The sequence below is a fragment of the Aulonocara sp. 'chitande type north' Nkhata Bay genome, linkage group LG9, assembly GCF_057382095.1.
Source record: "Aulonocara sp. 'chitande type north' Nkhata Bay isolate Kocher_YH1m ecotype deep benthic linkage group LG9, A_spYH_male_GT1.1, whole genome shotgun sequence".
Classification (NCBI taxonomy): domain Eukaryota; kingdom Metazoa; phylum Chordata; class Actinopteri; order Cichliformes; family Cichlidae; genus Aulonocara; species Aulonocara sp. 'chitande type north' Nkhata Bay.
In genome coordinates, this window is record NC_141352.1 from 5,785,134 (window position 1) to 5,800,087 (window position 14,954).

Sequence of the window (14,954 nt, forward strand, 5' to 3'; positions counted from 1 at the left end):
GGCTGTTATCATCTTATTGCTGTGGTGGGAAAAAGTCATTTTAAATATTTTTCAGAATATCTTTCTTTCTCTCATTCTCAAAAATAATGTTTTCTTGAAAGTTGAATCTCTGAAATATTTTTAAAAATGCAGACTATACATAGATTAATTTAAATAAAGTACAGTTGTGGTCAAAAGTTTACATACACTTGTAAAGAATATAATATGGCTCTCTTGAGTGTCTCGTTATTTCTAAAACTCTGATTTTTCTCTGGTAGAGTGATTGGAAAAGACTCAAAGTTTGGTTCTTTTATGACTTTTGACCACAACTCTATATGTATACCTGTTTAGATGTATTCTCTTCTTCTGTGTCAGATGCGTTTGTCCTACTCCACATGTAGTAGCTGGCTTAGCAGAAATTGGGACCTAAGCTTTAGTATCATTAGTAACAAATTAAATTCCCATTAGGGTTGTTACCGTGTCCAAACAGACCTCATTCTATGCTCTCTTACGCTGTTATTTCATCCCTCAATAGATGCATTTAACCACAACAGTCTAAACAGTTTTCAGTCCTTTGTCTCATATTTGTTCTGGAAACTGGTTGATCCATAAAAGTCACCCTGTACAGCCGCCTATGTCTGCTTATCCATCAAGCTCCCAAAGGCATATTGAAATGACCAATGCAGTCATATTCCATCTGGCCGAAGATGTGTATCGAATGGCTTCAGGAAAATGGTAAACATATTCAACAAAAGATATGTTATTGCCTAGTGCAATCAATTTTACCTAAAGTTCCAAAAATTGCACTTCTGGACTTGAGCTCTTTGAATAAACACTGGTCCTTCGTTGTTACGTTAAACAGATTAATTTTAAATATATATATGTAAAGATTGTTTTACATAATTGTAGCACAGAGTAAAGTAGTACAATGTTGATTTCATTTTTGTGTTAAGTTTTGGTACATTTTTGAATTTTTTTCTAAGAGAGCCACTGAATTTGGGTGAATAAAGATGAGCAGTTTTATTTTGATGCAAATATTTGAACTCTAATGTGGTACAATGATAGGATGCCACTTTGCAACAAGTCCAGTCCTGAAATCAGTCAGAGCTTCAAAACTTCAAAGTGAAAGAAATTTAAAAGCAGCAGAAATAAAGGTTATACCCATTGCTTTCTGTAGAACAGAACACTTACAGAGTAGTCACAGTATGTCTGTAGCAGAAGTAGTATAGGTGAATGTAAAGTCAGTACTGTCACCAAACACTTTTTCATGGAAAAAGAAGTTGCTGAACAAGTTTCTAAGTTTGTCGGATTAAAGAAAACCGACATATTTGTAATAAATGCTGCTAAGAGTGAAGGGGTGAGCTCATATATATTTTTCATTTTAGAAAAAGATGTATTCAAATATCCAAATTAACCTGCAAAATGTATAAATATGAATAGATGAACATTTTTATGTAGTTCTATTTCATTTCATTCCTAATTTTGTAAATTCCACATTTTGTACATGTGAGGAATTTAGTAGAAATGGGCCCATGCCCAATCTGGTTAAAAACTGATGAGTGTAGGGTAGCAGAAGATATCCACTATGATTGTGTAACGAAGGTAAAAGATTTGTTACTTATTTAATTTATGGTTATTAAAGTAGTACTCACATGCACTACATATCTGTCAGAAGACTGGTGGGTCAGCAGGAAATGTAACTAATGATAAAGGCAAAGAACTTTTCCACCATTGGCTAAAAACCTTAGTTGTTTCTCATGAATCTTAGTTAGGAACTTTCTACTCCTTTCCTCTGCCTTTAGTCCCTCTCTGCATTTCCCTTTTCTTATTTTCACTGCAGCTCCTCCTTTCTACAAACATTACTTGACTGTAAATGATACTACGTAATTGCTCGGCAACTCTGTTGAAGATGAGGAGGCTGCAAGAGGAACGCCTCCATCAGATCAATGGCCTTTGGCCTTCATGCACATTTATCATACACGCATATATTCACATAGATATTTTTAACTTTTTAACACACACACACACGTACGAAAAAGAAAATCAAATACCAACTTTTATTCTCTTTGCACACGCAGACACACATACAGAACTTTGCTGTGATTAATTAAGCCGTGTGGAATAGCAGAACTCTATAAAGACATCATCAGGAAACTGAATCCATTCGCCTCTTTTCTTCTGATTTTAATTGGCCCTAACAGTTCATCACTGGAGCTATACATGAAAACACACGCACGCACACACAGAAATACACACACTTAAAATAAATAGGAAATCTTTATCTTGACCTCTAGCTAGAACTGTTTTGCTCTTGATTGCTTGCATTGGTCATGTGCCTTTACAACTGGTTTAATATCTGGTTCCAGCCTGCTCAGCACAAGAGCAAGAGAGATAGGAAAGGAATAGGTGGGAGCTGAGACTACATGTCTGCCGCTTGTATTTACATGTCATAGATTTTAATATTTAAAAAAAAAAAAAACAACGGGAAGAAGTTCTTGTAACTCTGCAAATATCAGATGGCATAGTAATAAGAATGATATAGGGGTAACAATCTAAAACGACAAGCAAATGAATGTAGGGGCATGGGACACAACATGTGTATCCATTGTGCAAACACTGTCCCCAAGACATTATAGGTTGCACAGTGTCGCAAAAAAATTGAAAGAATGAATCCATCCATTTTCTTCGCTTATGGCAGGGATAGCTCAGTAGGTAGCGCTGTGGCCCCATGATCGGAAGGTCAGGGGTTTGAATCCACTGAACGGCTACCCTCAGGTACCCCTGAGCAAGGTACCGTTCCTACATACTGCTCCCCAGGCGCCCAGTGGCTGCCCACTGCTTCACTGAGTGAATGGTTAAATGCAGAGAGGGATTTCCCCACAGAGATCAATAAAGTAGACATTATTTACATTATTATTATTTATTTATCCTGATCCGGGTTGCGGGGCCAGCAGCATAAGCAGAGAAGCCAAGAAATCCCCTCTTCCCAGCCATCTCCTCTAGCCTTTCCAGAGGAACACCAAGGAGTTCGTAGGCCAGCGGAGAGATTTAATCTCTCCAGTGTGTGCTGGGTCTGCCCCCGTACTCATCCCTGATCTGGAGTGGGCACGCCACCCTTTTCCGGCTGAGGACCATGGCCTCAGACTTGGAGGTGCTGATTCTCATTCCCACCACTTTACACTCAGCTGCGAATGCCTCCAGTGCGAACTGTAGGCCGTCACCTGATGAAGCCAACAGAGCCACATCATCTGTGAAAAGCAGAGATGAGATTCTCAGACCACCCAAGTGGAAGCCTTCCACCACTTGGCTACACCTAGAAATTCTCTCCATGAAAATTATGAACAGAATCGCTGACAAAATTCCTTTTAATGGAATTGAACTACAGTGGTCCCTCGTTGTTACGTTCTAAAAATAACCCGCGATAGGTGAAATCCGTAAAGTAGCCAACTACAAACTTTATACACTTTTCTCAGACAGGCATGAATGTTTTCACATTTTTCTCTCTTGTTTAAACGCTTTCAAAGTTCAAACCTTCGTAGAAAAATAAGTCCAGTATTATAGATTGAAACCAAAGGCACCCGCAGTTGCCTTTGATGGTGCAAAACATTTAATCGACATTGTTGTATTTGTTGGGGAGAAAACTTACAAACATACAGTACAGCACTTCAGAGTCACACTGCTAGCGATCGAAGATTTATGTAAATTTGACAAGCTTGAACACATTCTGTACCGTACAAGACCGCAGCACGAGGTTGATTGATAATCGTCTACAGCCGATCAGGACGCAGAAAACAATGCGCTGTAGAAAACAAAAAACATGTAAAATTGCACACAAAAAATCAGCGAAACAGCGAGGCCGCGAAAGGTGAACCGCGTTATAGCGAGGGACCACTGTACTAGTTGAGCACTTTGCTCTCAGATTGCAGTCTTACTTGTGAATTTGTTTTCTCTATAAAAGTTGAATGGGAGGCAGAGCCTTCAGCTGTCATGCCCCTGTCCTGTGGAACCATGTCCCAGTTTGTTTTGATGTATGCGCAATCATCCAGGTACGGAAATCCCCCCCAAAAAGTTGATTCCCTTCATCTGAACGTAGCATTTTCAGTGGGAGAAATGTTATGCCACTCATTTCTTCAATAATTAATGAAGAAACTCACATCACAGGCTATTGATTGACAGTGGTGTTCATTTCAGTCATTGTGCAAATGTCTTCTCTATAAGGTTGGCGAAACCTGCAGTCAGCTGAGAATCAATCAGCTGACTGAAGATGCTACGTCCAGATGAACAGAATCAACTTTTTGGGGGCATGTCCCAGTTTGAATTTGTGAGACAGTCTTTCTGTCTGATTTGAAGATTAGGTATTAAACCTCACCAACATGGGTTTAGGAATGGATCAGGTGAACTTAAACCATTGTATAGTTATGCTGCAAGGTAGCGATAGCCAGCTCTGCATCCCTGTTTTTGTTTCCTCTCTCTCTGCCATCTGCATCACTTGCTGTTCCAGACAATAACCCACAAAGCACCCAGTTGGGTAGGATACTGTCAGTCCAATCCCAAGTCAGGGTTCAGGCTGATGTGTATTAGTTCGACGACTGTATGTGATCAGCGCGTTAGGTGCACAGTAGTTGGGGACGCTGTGCTGCTGCATACATCTGTATGTGCTGCTATCTTGTTTCCATCAAGATTGCAGCAATAAATGCTTAATTTACTGCTGGGCTGCATATGAGAGAATTTACTTTTAAAAACCGTTAAAATGTGAAAGTTGTCTTTGAGCTTCCTGGGAGTTTCCAGGTTCAGGACAGAGACAATAAAAGGGCCAAAACATAAAAGAGATTACGCCCATGGCCTTCATCCCACACTAAAACACGATCTGAAAGAACTGTGATGACAGGGAATAAATGCACAAAATTAAATTACACATGCAGAATGCAGAATTAATTTTGACCATTTTTTTGTAATAAAACAAATATCGCATCACTCCACACAGGATGAACAGCAGCATTGTCAAATGCAAATTAGCAAATGACTTGTACTAGTTGCTGTTGTCTGCTGTGTTTCAGGTATCATACACACACCACAGCATGTATGCTACACTATGTGGAGAATTTTAACTGTGATCTCACCATTTTGTGAGGACTGCAGTTCCCCTCAGTGTGATTGTCACTTCAGATGTCTGCTAGTCTGTGTGATCCTTAGACATGTAGAGAAGTCATGACCCCTGCAGGTCCACATGGATATGGAGGTAGAACTGAAGAAGGTTCTGCAACCTCCACGTGGTGGAGATGTTATTTAGTATCTGTGATAGTGACAGTAAAAATTAAAGCTGTTCTGAGTTTGTGCTACACTCTGCATAGCATAAAATGTAGTAAAAATAAATAAATAAAAAAGTGTTGCTATATTTAGCAAAGGCAAACTGCATATCAAAAAAGATAATCAGAACAGATTATCTAGCATGTTAATTTTGGTTGGTGTAGTTAGATATTTGGTTTCTGATTGTCAAGTATTGTTAATAAAATTATAGACCATTTAAACACTCTTCATTTTAGAACAAGCACAGATTACCTTTATATAGGTTTTTTTTCCTATAGGTTAAATCTTCATTAATAAATCCTACACATTTTTGTATTATCATGCTAATTGGTGTGCCTTAATAGTAAGTTTTTATTCCAGTTGCAGAAAACGCAGATCAGTCTTTGTGGCTGTTTTCTGTCGTTTTTGGTTTTGTTTTTATATGTAGATTTTAGATCCTTTTCTGGCTGCTACAGGATATTCAGCAGTAGCAGCATGCTTGATGCTGACAACCTCAAGACATGCGATGGACTTTTTTTGTTATTATTTTTGCATGATTCAAAACAATACAGTAAAGTGATTTGCATTTGAAATTGTATTTTATTTAATGGCATGGATAATGCTTTTCAGATATGCATCAGAGGGAAGCATTATTAAAGTAATTAGCGTTAATTAATTGCATTTAATACTGTCAGGGTGGGTGTGCCAGTAGCGCCATGAAAATTAGATTAACTGTTTGTTCTAATATGACAGCATATTTGGAGCAATGCACATTTTTATTTGAGGTGGTATCTTATTGGCAGTATTGTCACTACAGCCGCTCACACTACTTCTATTTAACTTAACATAGGTGTGACTTAAAATTGAAATTAAAAAGCATTAATGAACTGGATCCTAGCATCAATAAGGCTGCATTATTATTCTGTCTTAACACTCATTTAATTTTTCCTTTATGACATACTGATCATTTCTCTCTACTCCCGCTCCCCCTCTTCCATTTTATCCATGAGCCTCTCATCCATCAATGCTTGGTACCCATAATTATGCGAATACTGCTTGTTTTGACAACACCAAGTGTGCTGCATTGGCTGTCCACATATTGACTTAATGAATAATCACTTTTGTTGAAAGGAGCATATTCAATCAGTTACCACAGTCCTGAGCTCTTTCAAGCAGCTCTATTGTGTTCATTACAATAGCTGTTTCCACTTTCTTTTTTCACATACTGACAAAATTGTAATCATCTTTGTAAAGGATTTAGATCTTTTTAAAACATTATACAATTTAATTTTATGAAATAGATACACACCTTTTTTTACATTAAGACATAAAAGCACAAAACTTAAAATCAGTTTAGAAGAGACATCTATTTGAGATAACACAACTAGGTGTGAATGTGCGAGTGAGTGTGAATGGTTGTCTGTCCCTGTGTGTTAGCCCTGCGACAGACTGGCGACCTGTCCAGGGTGTACCCCGCCTTTCACCCTATGACAGCTGGGATAGGCTCCAGCGCCCCCCGCGACCCTGAAAAGGATAAGCGGAAGCGAATGGATGGATGGATGGACAAAAATATTCACATGTTTTCTTAATTGTTATGAAATATTCATAGTTCTTCTGATCTCCTGACTTATTAACATTATTGCAATGCTTAAGAGCAAAGGAGGCCTATTAACAGCACCTTTCCACACCAGTTAGAGGTCGTCCTATGTTGGGGGTATGGGCAAATCAATTACTCAAAGAGCCTTACAAAACAACATTACAAAAAACAACCAAGATATTCGTCCCAGTGATGAGTGAAATGAAAGTGTATTTGATGGACCGGCAACCTGTCCAGCCTGCACCTAGCCTCTTACCCAGTCTCTCCCTGACCCTGATGGGTGGGGGGTGGGGGTACCATCAGATGCAGATGGGCAGCTAAAGAATTGCCTGAATTACTACACTATTTTAAAATAGTAGCCTTTGTACTTCATTTTCCTTTTTGGCCATAACGATAAACTCTGTCAACAACCACGTCAAAGTGTACCATACCTTTCTCCAACTAAGAGCTTGGATAGCCTAAAGCCGCCCACATCGAACAAGTGGTTAAGAGGATTGATGGACAGACAAAGTAGCAATTAGAGTGGTTAACAAGGAAATTTTGTTGATGTTACTATAAAACGTCTTCTTTTTTAATGATGTCCAATTGATTTCACATTGCCAGTGTAAACCCGAGGTATTTTGGTATACTTTTATTCTGCGCTCCTAAGTAGTATCTGTAACCTGCATCAACACCTATCACCAGTTTAGAATCAGTAGTTAACCAAAGCATGCTATCGAACTATGGAAGGAAGCCAGGGCACGCATTGGAAACACAGATCAGAGATTTACATCCGGAACCTTCTTTCTGCACTAAGTATTATCCCATAGTTCACCTTGTTTCCACTGAAAGGTAGAACTATGTCCACAATTCCATGAATTCTGTTAAAGCAACAAAATCGTTATTGCTTTAATCCCCATGCTTTTGACTTGATGACCTTGACCTTTTGAGCTGTTGGTCACAACATATATTTGTTTTTTGTTTTTTTGCCATATAAATGAAGAGTCATGAAACTTTGAGATCACGCCTCATATTTGGTCATAATCCAGAGAGTATACACAATATATAGCTGTGTTTACAGACTAGATTACAATTATTAAAGGATCATAGAGGGATTAGAATTCATCCTGAGGTTAACATGAGTGGACCATGTTTAACAGTAATCCATCCTGTTGATGTTGACATAATTCAGCCTGGACAAAACTGAGGACCAATAGTGAGACAGTACCATCCCTAGAGCTCTGTTTACATGGTAAAAACTGTCAACTGCCCCTATGCCTGGCTGATTCCAGACACTCCCAGGAGGTTCCTGGCACCTGCCCCTGCCCCATTGTCTCCTCTGGGATGGCCCTAGTGGGCAAAAGCTCTGCAAAGCACAAGGATCCTACTTTGTCTCAACTTGTCTCTCTGTCTGATATGTATCCCTGCAGACCCTAAATGGTGATGTGGTTTCTCCAAACAGACAGGCTTTTTAAAGCAGGGAAATGTTAAATAGGTATCTCTTTAGCCTTACACTGCACTTTATTGATCAAAAATACTCGCACTCACAACTGTGTGCGTCTGAGATACTTAAGGGTAAATATACTGACCTTCCAATTGGTGAGCAACTCACTCCTTTTGAGCTGTTGCTGCACATGGCTAAAACCCAGCTGGTTTTGTAATACTACATCTAGCTAGAGAGTTGCTGTTGTACTGTTTCCAAACGTAAATGGGTTTTGCGTGAGTTAAGGCAAAATGCCCATGGAAAGCAAACACTGATGTTAAAATGAAAAAGAGTTGCCTACTGCTATTCCTCCACTGGGTGTATCTCTGTCTGTCCCACTCCTCTCTGTTCTGGCCTGTGTGTCTCTCTGCCCTGGGCTACAGTTGCTTTGATGGGCAGCATGGGAGGGGGTTGGCATATTTAATTCCCAGATGAGAGGTTTGACATGGGATGGAGGCAGGGTGAAGAAAACGAGACACTTCAATCATAGACTGACAGTTTTCACTATTGTGGATTTGTGTACGCACATTCTTAGGGTGTGTATGTGTGTGCGTGTGCATGTGCAGCATTAGCTGTAGAAATTCAGTGACATGCTTAAGCTTTTCTAGTATCTTCAGTGTCTTGTTTTGAAAGCGATGTTTTGAAGTATGTATTTTAGTTTTCTGCGTGCATTGTCTTTTTAGGGCCATAAATAACAGCTATCTGTTCTAGCAATCTGTTCTTAAAAAATATAATAATAATAATAATTATAATAATGATGGGGCCCTTGCACCCCAGGGTTCAGGGCTTTATGTACCCATTCACATGGGTGTCAATTAGAAAATGTATGCGTGACACCTAATTTAAAATTTTATGATTTGAATTTTTAAAATTTGCTGTGGTGCACTACAACAAAAGCTACACAATTTAGCATGGCTGAGGTCTGTAGTTCAGCCTGACCAAATTTAAAGTTGAACCCTTTAAAGTTGAACTTTAAAGGGTTCACCACTAGATCACTTCACCACTAGATCAGTAGATTGCAGCCTAGTGAGAGGAAAAACAGTGTAATCAACATTGTACCACTGTGCCCCACAATGGCTGCAGCCACCAGGTTTCCATTACTGTTTGGATCCTCCTGGAGTTTTTCCCCTATCCGTAGAAAGCTGTTTACTCACTGTTTACCTCAGCTATCAATGCCGGGTGAGAAGCACCAAGTTCTGTTTAGGCCAGGGGTGCTCACACTTTTTCCGCATGTGAGCTACTTATAAAATGACCAAGTCAAAATGATCTACCCACTACAAAAATCCAAAACATATACTTATTTATAAATATATTGAGGATTCTTTATATCTACAATGTATACATGCATAACCGCAATATCCAATATTTCACAACACAATTAACTATGTAAATTTTTTGTCATTACCTGAGTTTACTCTGATGACTTGCACTGAATTGAATCAGCCAGGGATGCATAGTCCGGACAGTAGCTGCTGACGGCCAGGTTTAAGAGAAAAAACCGAGAGCTAAAAATTGGAGTTAACTCGCTGACTAGCTTGTCAGTTTTACTACACTTCGCGCCGCTGTTTGCGCATGCGCAGCGACCTAAGCGTCAGAAAAAATCTGATGTCATCTGACTGGCTTCCCTGTATCAATCAAGTGACGGGATGGATGATAGGCTGGCATCTATTTTTTTTAATGCCATGCGATCTACCAATACTACCTTTGCGATCGACTGGTCGATCGCGATCGACGTATTGAGCACCCCTGGTTTAGGCTATAAGACTTCTGACCGATGACAGCAATATTGCGATATCAATACAATGATAGAAAATTGCTCCCAGCATGACCTGGAAACACCTTCAAACACACCATTCCTGTTCTTCAAATTAAGTCTTGCCACAAGAACTCTGTATTGCTTGGTAGACCACAATAAATTGCTTGTTGGCACAATACCAGCCTTAATTTAGCTGAAATTCTGAATGTTATCTAATAACCAAATAAAAATGGTGAAATTTAGCTTTGATGACTTCCTAGTCCCAGTCTTGTTACATTCTTGCGTGCAGGTATTCCCCCATGCTCCATTTCTATGTAATCTGATTTTAGAAACATTAACTTTGTGGTTAATTTACAAGTTTTGTATCAGGACTTATGGTGAGGCCATATTACAGAAGACCATGGGTGGGCCCTTAATGTCTATTGACATGGTCCCTGGGATGATTAACGGACAAAAACAGTGGATAGCGGTGCCTAGCCCATTAAGCTTGATCTTAAATCATTCACAGAGAACTTTGGCTAAAAGAGGATTACAAATGTCCGTTATTTAACTATGATTATTCTAGGTAATTTCTTGTGGTGTGAGTTTTTAATTAGTATTCAGGGATTTGTATTTAAAATGACTTGCATTTATACGTATAGAAGGAAATCATGGGTGGCTCCTTTTAAATGTTCAGGTCATCTGCTTTCATAACCGCATCTCAGTGTATGCAAGCAAACACTTCAGCATTGACCCTCCAGTTTATGAAGTTTGAATGCCTACAGTCACCCCGTCCACGGACCACTCAAGAGAAAAGCCTGACAGTTGCATAGACTCATCTCATTCAAACCAAACTAACAAATGAAGGGATCTCTGTATGTCTGTCTGACATCTGTCTAGCCTATCTGTGTAGCCTATCACTACAACCGTTCATTCAATTCTATTCAGACTTCAAAGGTGTGTTACTAAAGACGAAAGAAGTGTGTGGATATTGCGCTCCTCTGTGACCTCATTAAAATCTCAGCAGTTTGGAAGTTTTTATATAAACCTCAGATGACGGTGACATCTCCCTTTGTCTATGCCAACAAAGGACAGTGTAAATAATGGCTATTGCAGAAACTGTTGGGAAATGCGATCTGATAGTGAGACAAGCTCTTATAGATACACAATTTATGTTTCTGCTGTCTAAAAATGGCATTTGGCCATATTTGTAACACATTATTGTTTTATTACGCTTTTTCTGGTATATCCATGCATGATAGAAATTGTTCACTTTTGGAAACACATTATTGTTAAAATATATTTTGTACTAAATGTACTAATTCAATTTAGAGATACAAAACAGTTTAAAAGAAACCAGATTTATGTGCACTACACTGTACATCGCTTTAATTGTTTATCCAAAATAACAACAGCTAAGGAAAGAAACTGTTGTCTTGATATCAATCGCAGAGAGAACAGACACACTGTGACTTTGGTGGCACTTTGACCTGGTGCATCTAGAAATTCCATTACATCCCATAAGTCACTCCAGGTCCTCTTAACTAAAGCTATTCATCTATTTGGCAGTGTTGAAATGCACATGTGTGCAAGGTTGCCTTGGGTCAGGAGATACAAGTAGAAGAGCATTAGATACCAGTTGGCTGGAAAAGGGAGAAATTTACTGAGGCATCGTAACAGCTGGAATAAAACAACTGACACCAGATAAAGGAAAATAGAAATAGTTGATATTTAGCATAGGACAGTTACTAGTTGGAATACTAACGCATTTTTAAGAAGTCCTTTGCATAATTCATTTTTCCACAAAGGGATATACTCATTATGTACACCCTTCACCCCAATTTCCATGCCCCATACCCGATTCAATTGTACATGGTTCCCTAATCTAAGCATTGTCTAATCATAGAAGAGGATAAAGGGTGAATTCCTTGTCTCATTTCAGAAGGAATGAGGCAATGAACAGTTTATACTCTTACCTGAAACAATGTCTAAACACAGATAATTGAATAATTACAACATTTTTGTTTGGCTGTAGCTTTATAGCCATTGCTGGCCTGTGTGCACATGATTATCTCTGCTGTTGAAGGCAGAATTTCAACCCTGGATTCCTTTTCCTACTTGTACTGTTATTTACAATAAAATATAACCATGGTTGCCACAGAGCCAAGCTCATCTGTAACCGGAAGGTTGCCGGTTCGATTCCCCTGCTCTCTGTCCTGGTTGTTGTGTCCTTGGGCTAGACACTTTACCCTACCCCCTACTGGTGTTGGCAGCGATATGGCAGCCTCTATCATTATTATTATATTTTGAATACTATTTAAAATGTTAAGCCTAGAAGAGAGAAAAACAACACGTTTATCTGTGGAAACATCCTGCAGTGAGGAGCAGAGAACTCTTTTCCAGTCCAATGAGCTCTCTTGCTTCTGTGCAAAGATGAGACCCATGGGACGGCAAAGGTGGCAGTGGGGTGAGAGGAGCATGTATGTGGTGGTGTGTGTAACTTACACTAAAAGGTATACTGTAATAATATGGACAATCAATACTGAACACAACAACTGTGTGTTCACTGTTGATGATTTTCTTGATTTTCGTGTTACACTTAAATTGTCGGGCTGGGTGTGGTTCAGATCTACCACTCAGGCAATTTGTTGTTTGACCCCTGACCACTCCTCTTTATGTATCAAAGTATCCTTAGGCAAGATACTGAACCCTGAGTTTCCCCGATCCATCTGTCAGAGTATGAGAGATGAGATGAGATGGCCTTTATTTGTCAGTTGCAGGTCTTTTGCAGGTCCTAACCCTAGAGTATGTTTGAATGTTAGATAAAAAGGCTTAAAAGGTACAGATAAATGCACCACCTGAATGTTTGTATGATTGGGTGAATCTCAAATTCAGTAGAAAGGCAGTATATCAGTACGAGTTTTCATACCTTTTCTTTTGTGCATACCCCTCTCGTGTTTGTAAGCAAAGACTTTAAAACACACAGGTTATTAGGGTTCTTGGCAGAGAGAGTACTCGTATCTCATGTGAATTAGTTAAAATTAATTCAGTTCACCATATCACTGGATATTTCCACTGATCCACTCATAGCTTGTTTTTGGCCTTGCTAAAAAGGGTGTAACGGCCGTACATCTATTTTAGTTTGCTTCATCATTTCCCCTTTTTTATAAGTAAACATCCACCTGTGTCTGGAGACTTGTTTTACACCATGTAGCATTTTGAGAAGTCAGTTTCACAGAGCTTTCATAGTACAGATGTCTTTGAGTTATTGCTCAGCTTAGTCAAATTATCTCTAATTGTATTTGTAGGAAGACAAGGCTACTTTTTAATGGAAGTTAATTCACAAGTCCTTGTGATGCATAAAAAATTTCCTTGTACCTGTAATTTATTCTGACTCATGTGTAACAGAGCACTATCCGGGGCCAGTAAAATTCACATTTTTTGGTTGAGTTTTACATGATCTTTTCTGAAAAACATTTGTGCAGTTTTTTGTATGTAATCATAAACATGTATGTTGATATTGAATGTGTCTTCCTTCCTCTTTTCCTCTCCTCAGTCTTTATGGCAGACACATGCAGGCCAACCCAGAACCACCCAAAAAGAACAACGATAAGAGTAAGAAAATCAGCCGCAAACCACTGGCTGCCAAAAACAAGTGAAGAAGAAATAAGAGGATGGAAAATCAACACTTATTTAGCAGCCAGATTCACTGCATGTGCCTTTTGTGCTCCTTTTTTGTTAAAACCCTGTATTGCAGTTAAATATATGAAGAGTGTTTCTGCCTACAATGTGTCATTTGGGCTTGTTAACTCTCAGAGTCTCTGTATTTATGATTTGTTACTTACAGGAACTTGACATGTTACAATTGATAAAGATTGCAAAAAAGCGCAAATTGATTTAAGTACAAAACAAATTACTGTAATGTTATCTTTTAGGAAAAAAGGATTTTCTATATACCAAAGGAAAAAACTGAATTAGGATGATTCTACTTTTGTGTGAAAAGAGCTTTTAGGTATTTCAGAAACATTGTTAGGAGAGTTCAGATACACATGTTCTGTTACTTTCAAACTTTCCTATTTAATTATTATAATCTAGCGTAATATTATGGTGCATATAAAAAAAATGCATTAACAGCTTATTTAGATGTTGTCATACATTTCGATACATTTGTTTTTATTCGTGCCTAAACTACGGAAACCGGTTAAGCCATTGTCAGTATATCTATCATGTTGCCTGTTGTTTACCAATGCCTTGTAATGAAGCATCAATTTTTTTTCTGTAGCCATCTTCATCTTTGGAAAAATTACACAACCTGCAAAGGAGATCTAACTATGAAACTGAGAGACACTGCAATCATGCATGCCAGCCCAAAATCACCCCCTGATTTATCATGCTTTTTACAGTATTAGGGACCATAATGTACAAAATTAACACCATGTTATAAGACTTGAAATTAACAATTATTAGTGTTAAAGGAAATGTTGGCTGAGGATATCTATCAAGTGATCAGAATGATCATGTTTATGATCTGGCTGCAATCTGAGGACCTGATGTCCATTAGAAGGAATACAGATTTAAGGTATACACTAGCTTTAGCCTTGGAATTATCGTCCGTCCACCTATGGTGAAATCTGCCATTAACTGTATTCATTCCACTAATGAGAAGAATTTCAAATGAACATGAAATATTATGTTTGAATCCCTCTGTGCTTTCCGTTTCACGTTTTCTCTCACATTCTGTTTTTCAATGCCAAATATTTCACGATCTTTCTGAATGTGTGAATGTAATCCATGTTAAGCTTTTATGCCAGTTCAAAACATGCTGGTCATTAATTGTACTCACTGCATTTCAGCATTTGCAAATAAAAAAGGGTACTTTTGTATTTTTCATTTTA

General features: G+C 38.6%; 1 protein-coding gene across 1 annotated transcript in view; it reads left to right on the plus strand.

Moving 5' to 3' along the window:
* rsu1 (Ras suppressor protein 1) overlaps positions 1-14,954 on the plus strand; it is a 40,252-nt gene extending 25,298 nt beyond the window's left edge. Inside the window, exon 9 of the mRNA XM_086305420.1 lies at positions 13,616-14,954. Within this exon, the coding sequence (XP_086161546.1) occupies positions 13,616-13,718 (103 nt within the window). The 3' untranslated portion in view covers positions 13,719-14,954. The remainder of the gene's footprint in view (positions 1-13,615) is intronic.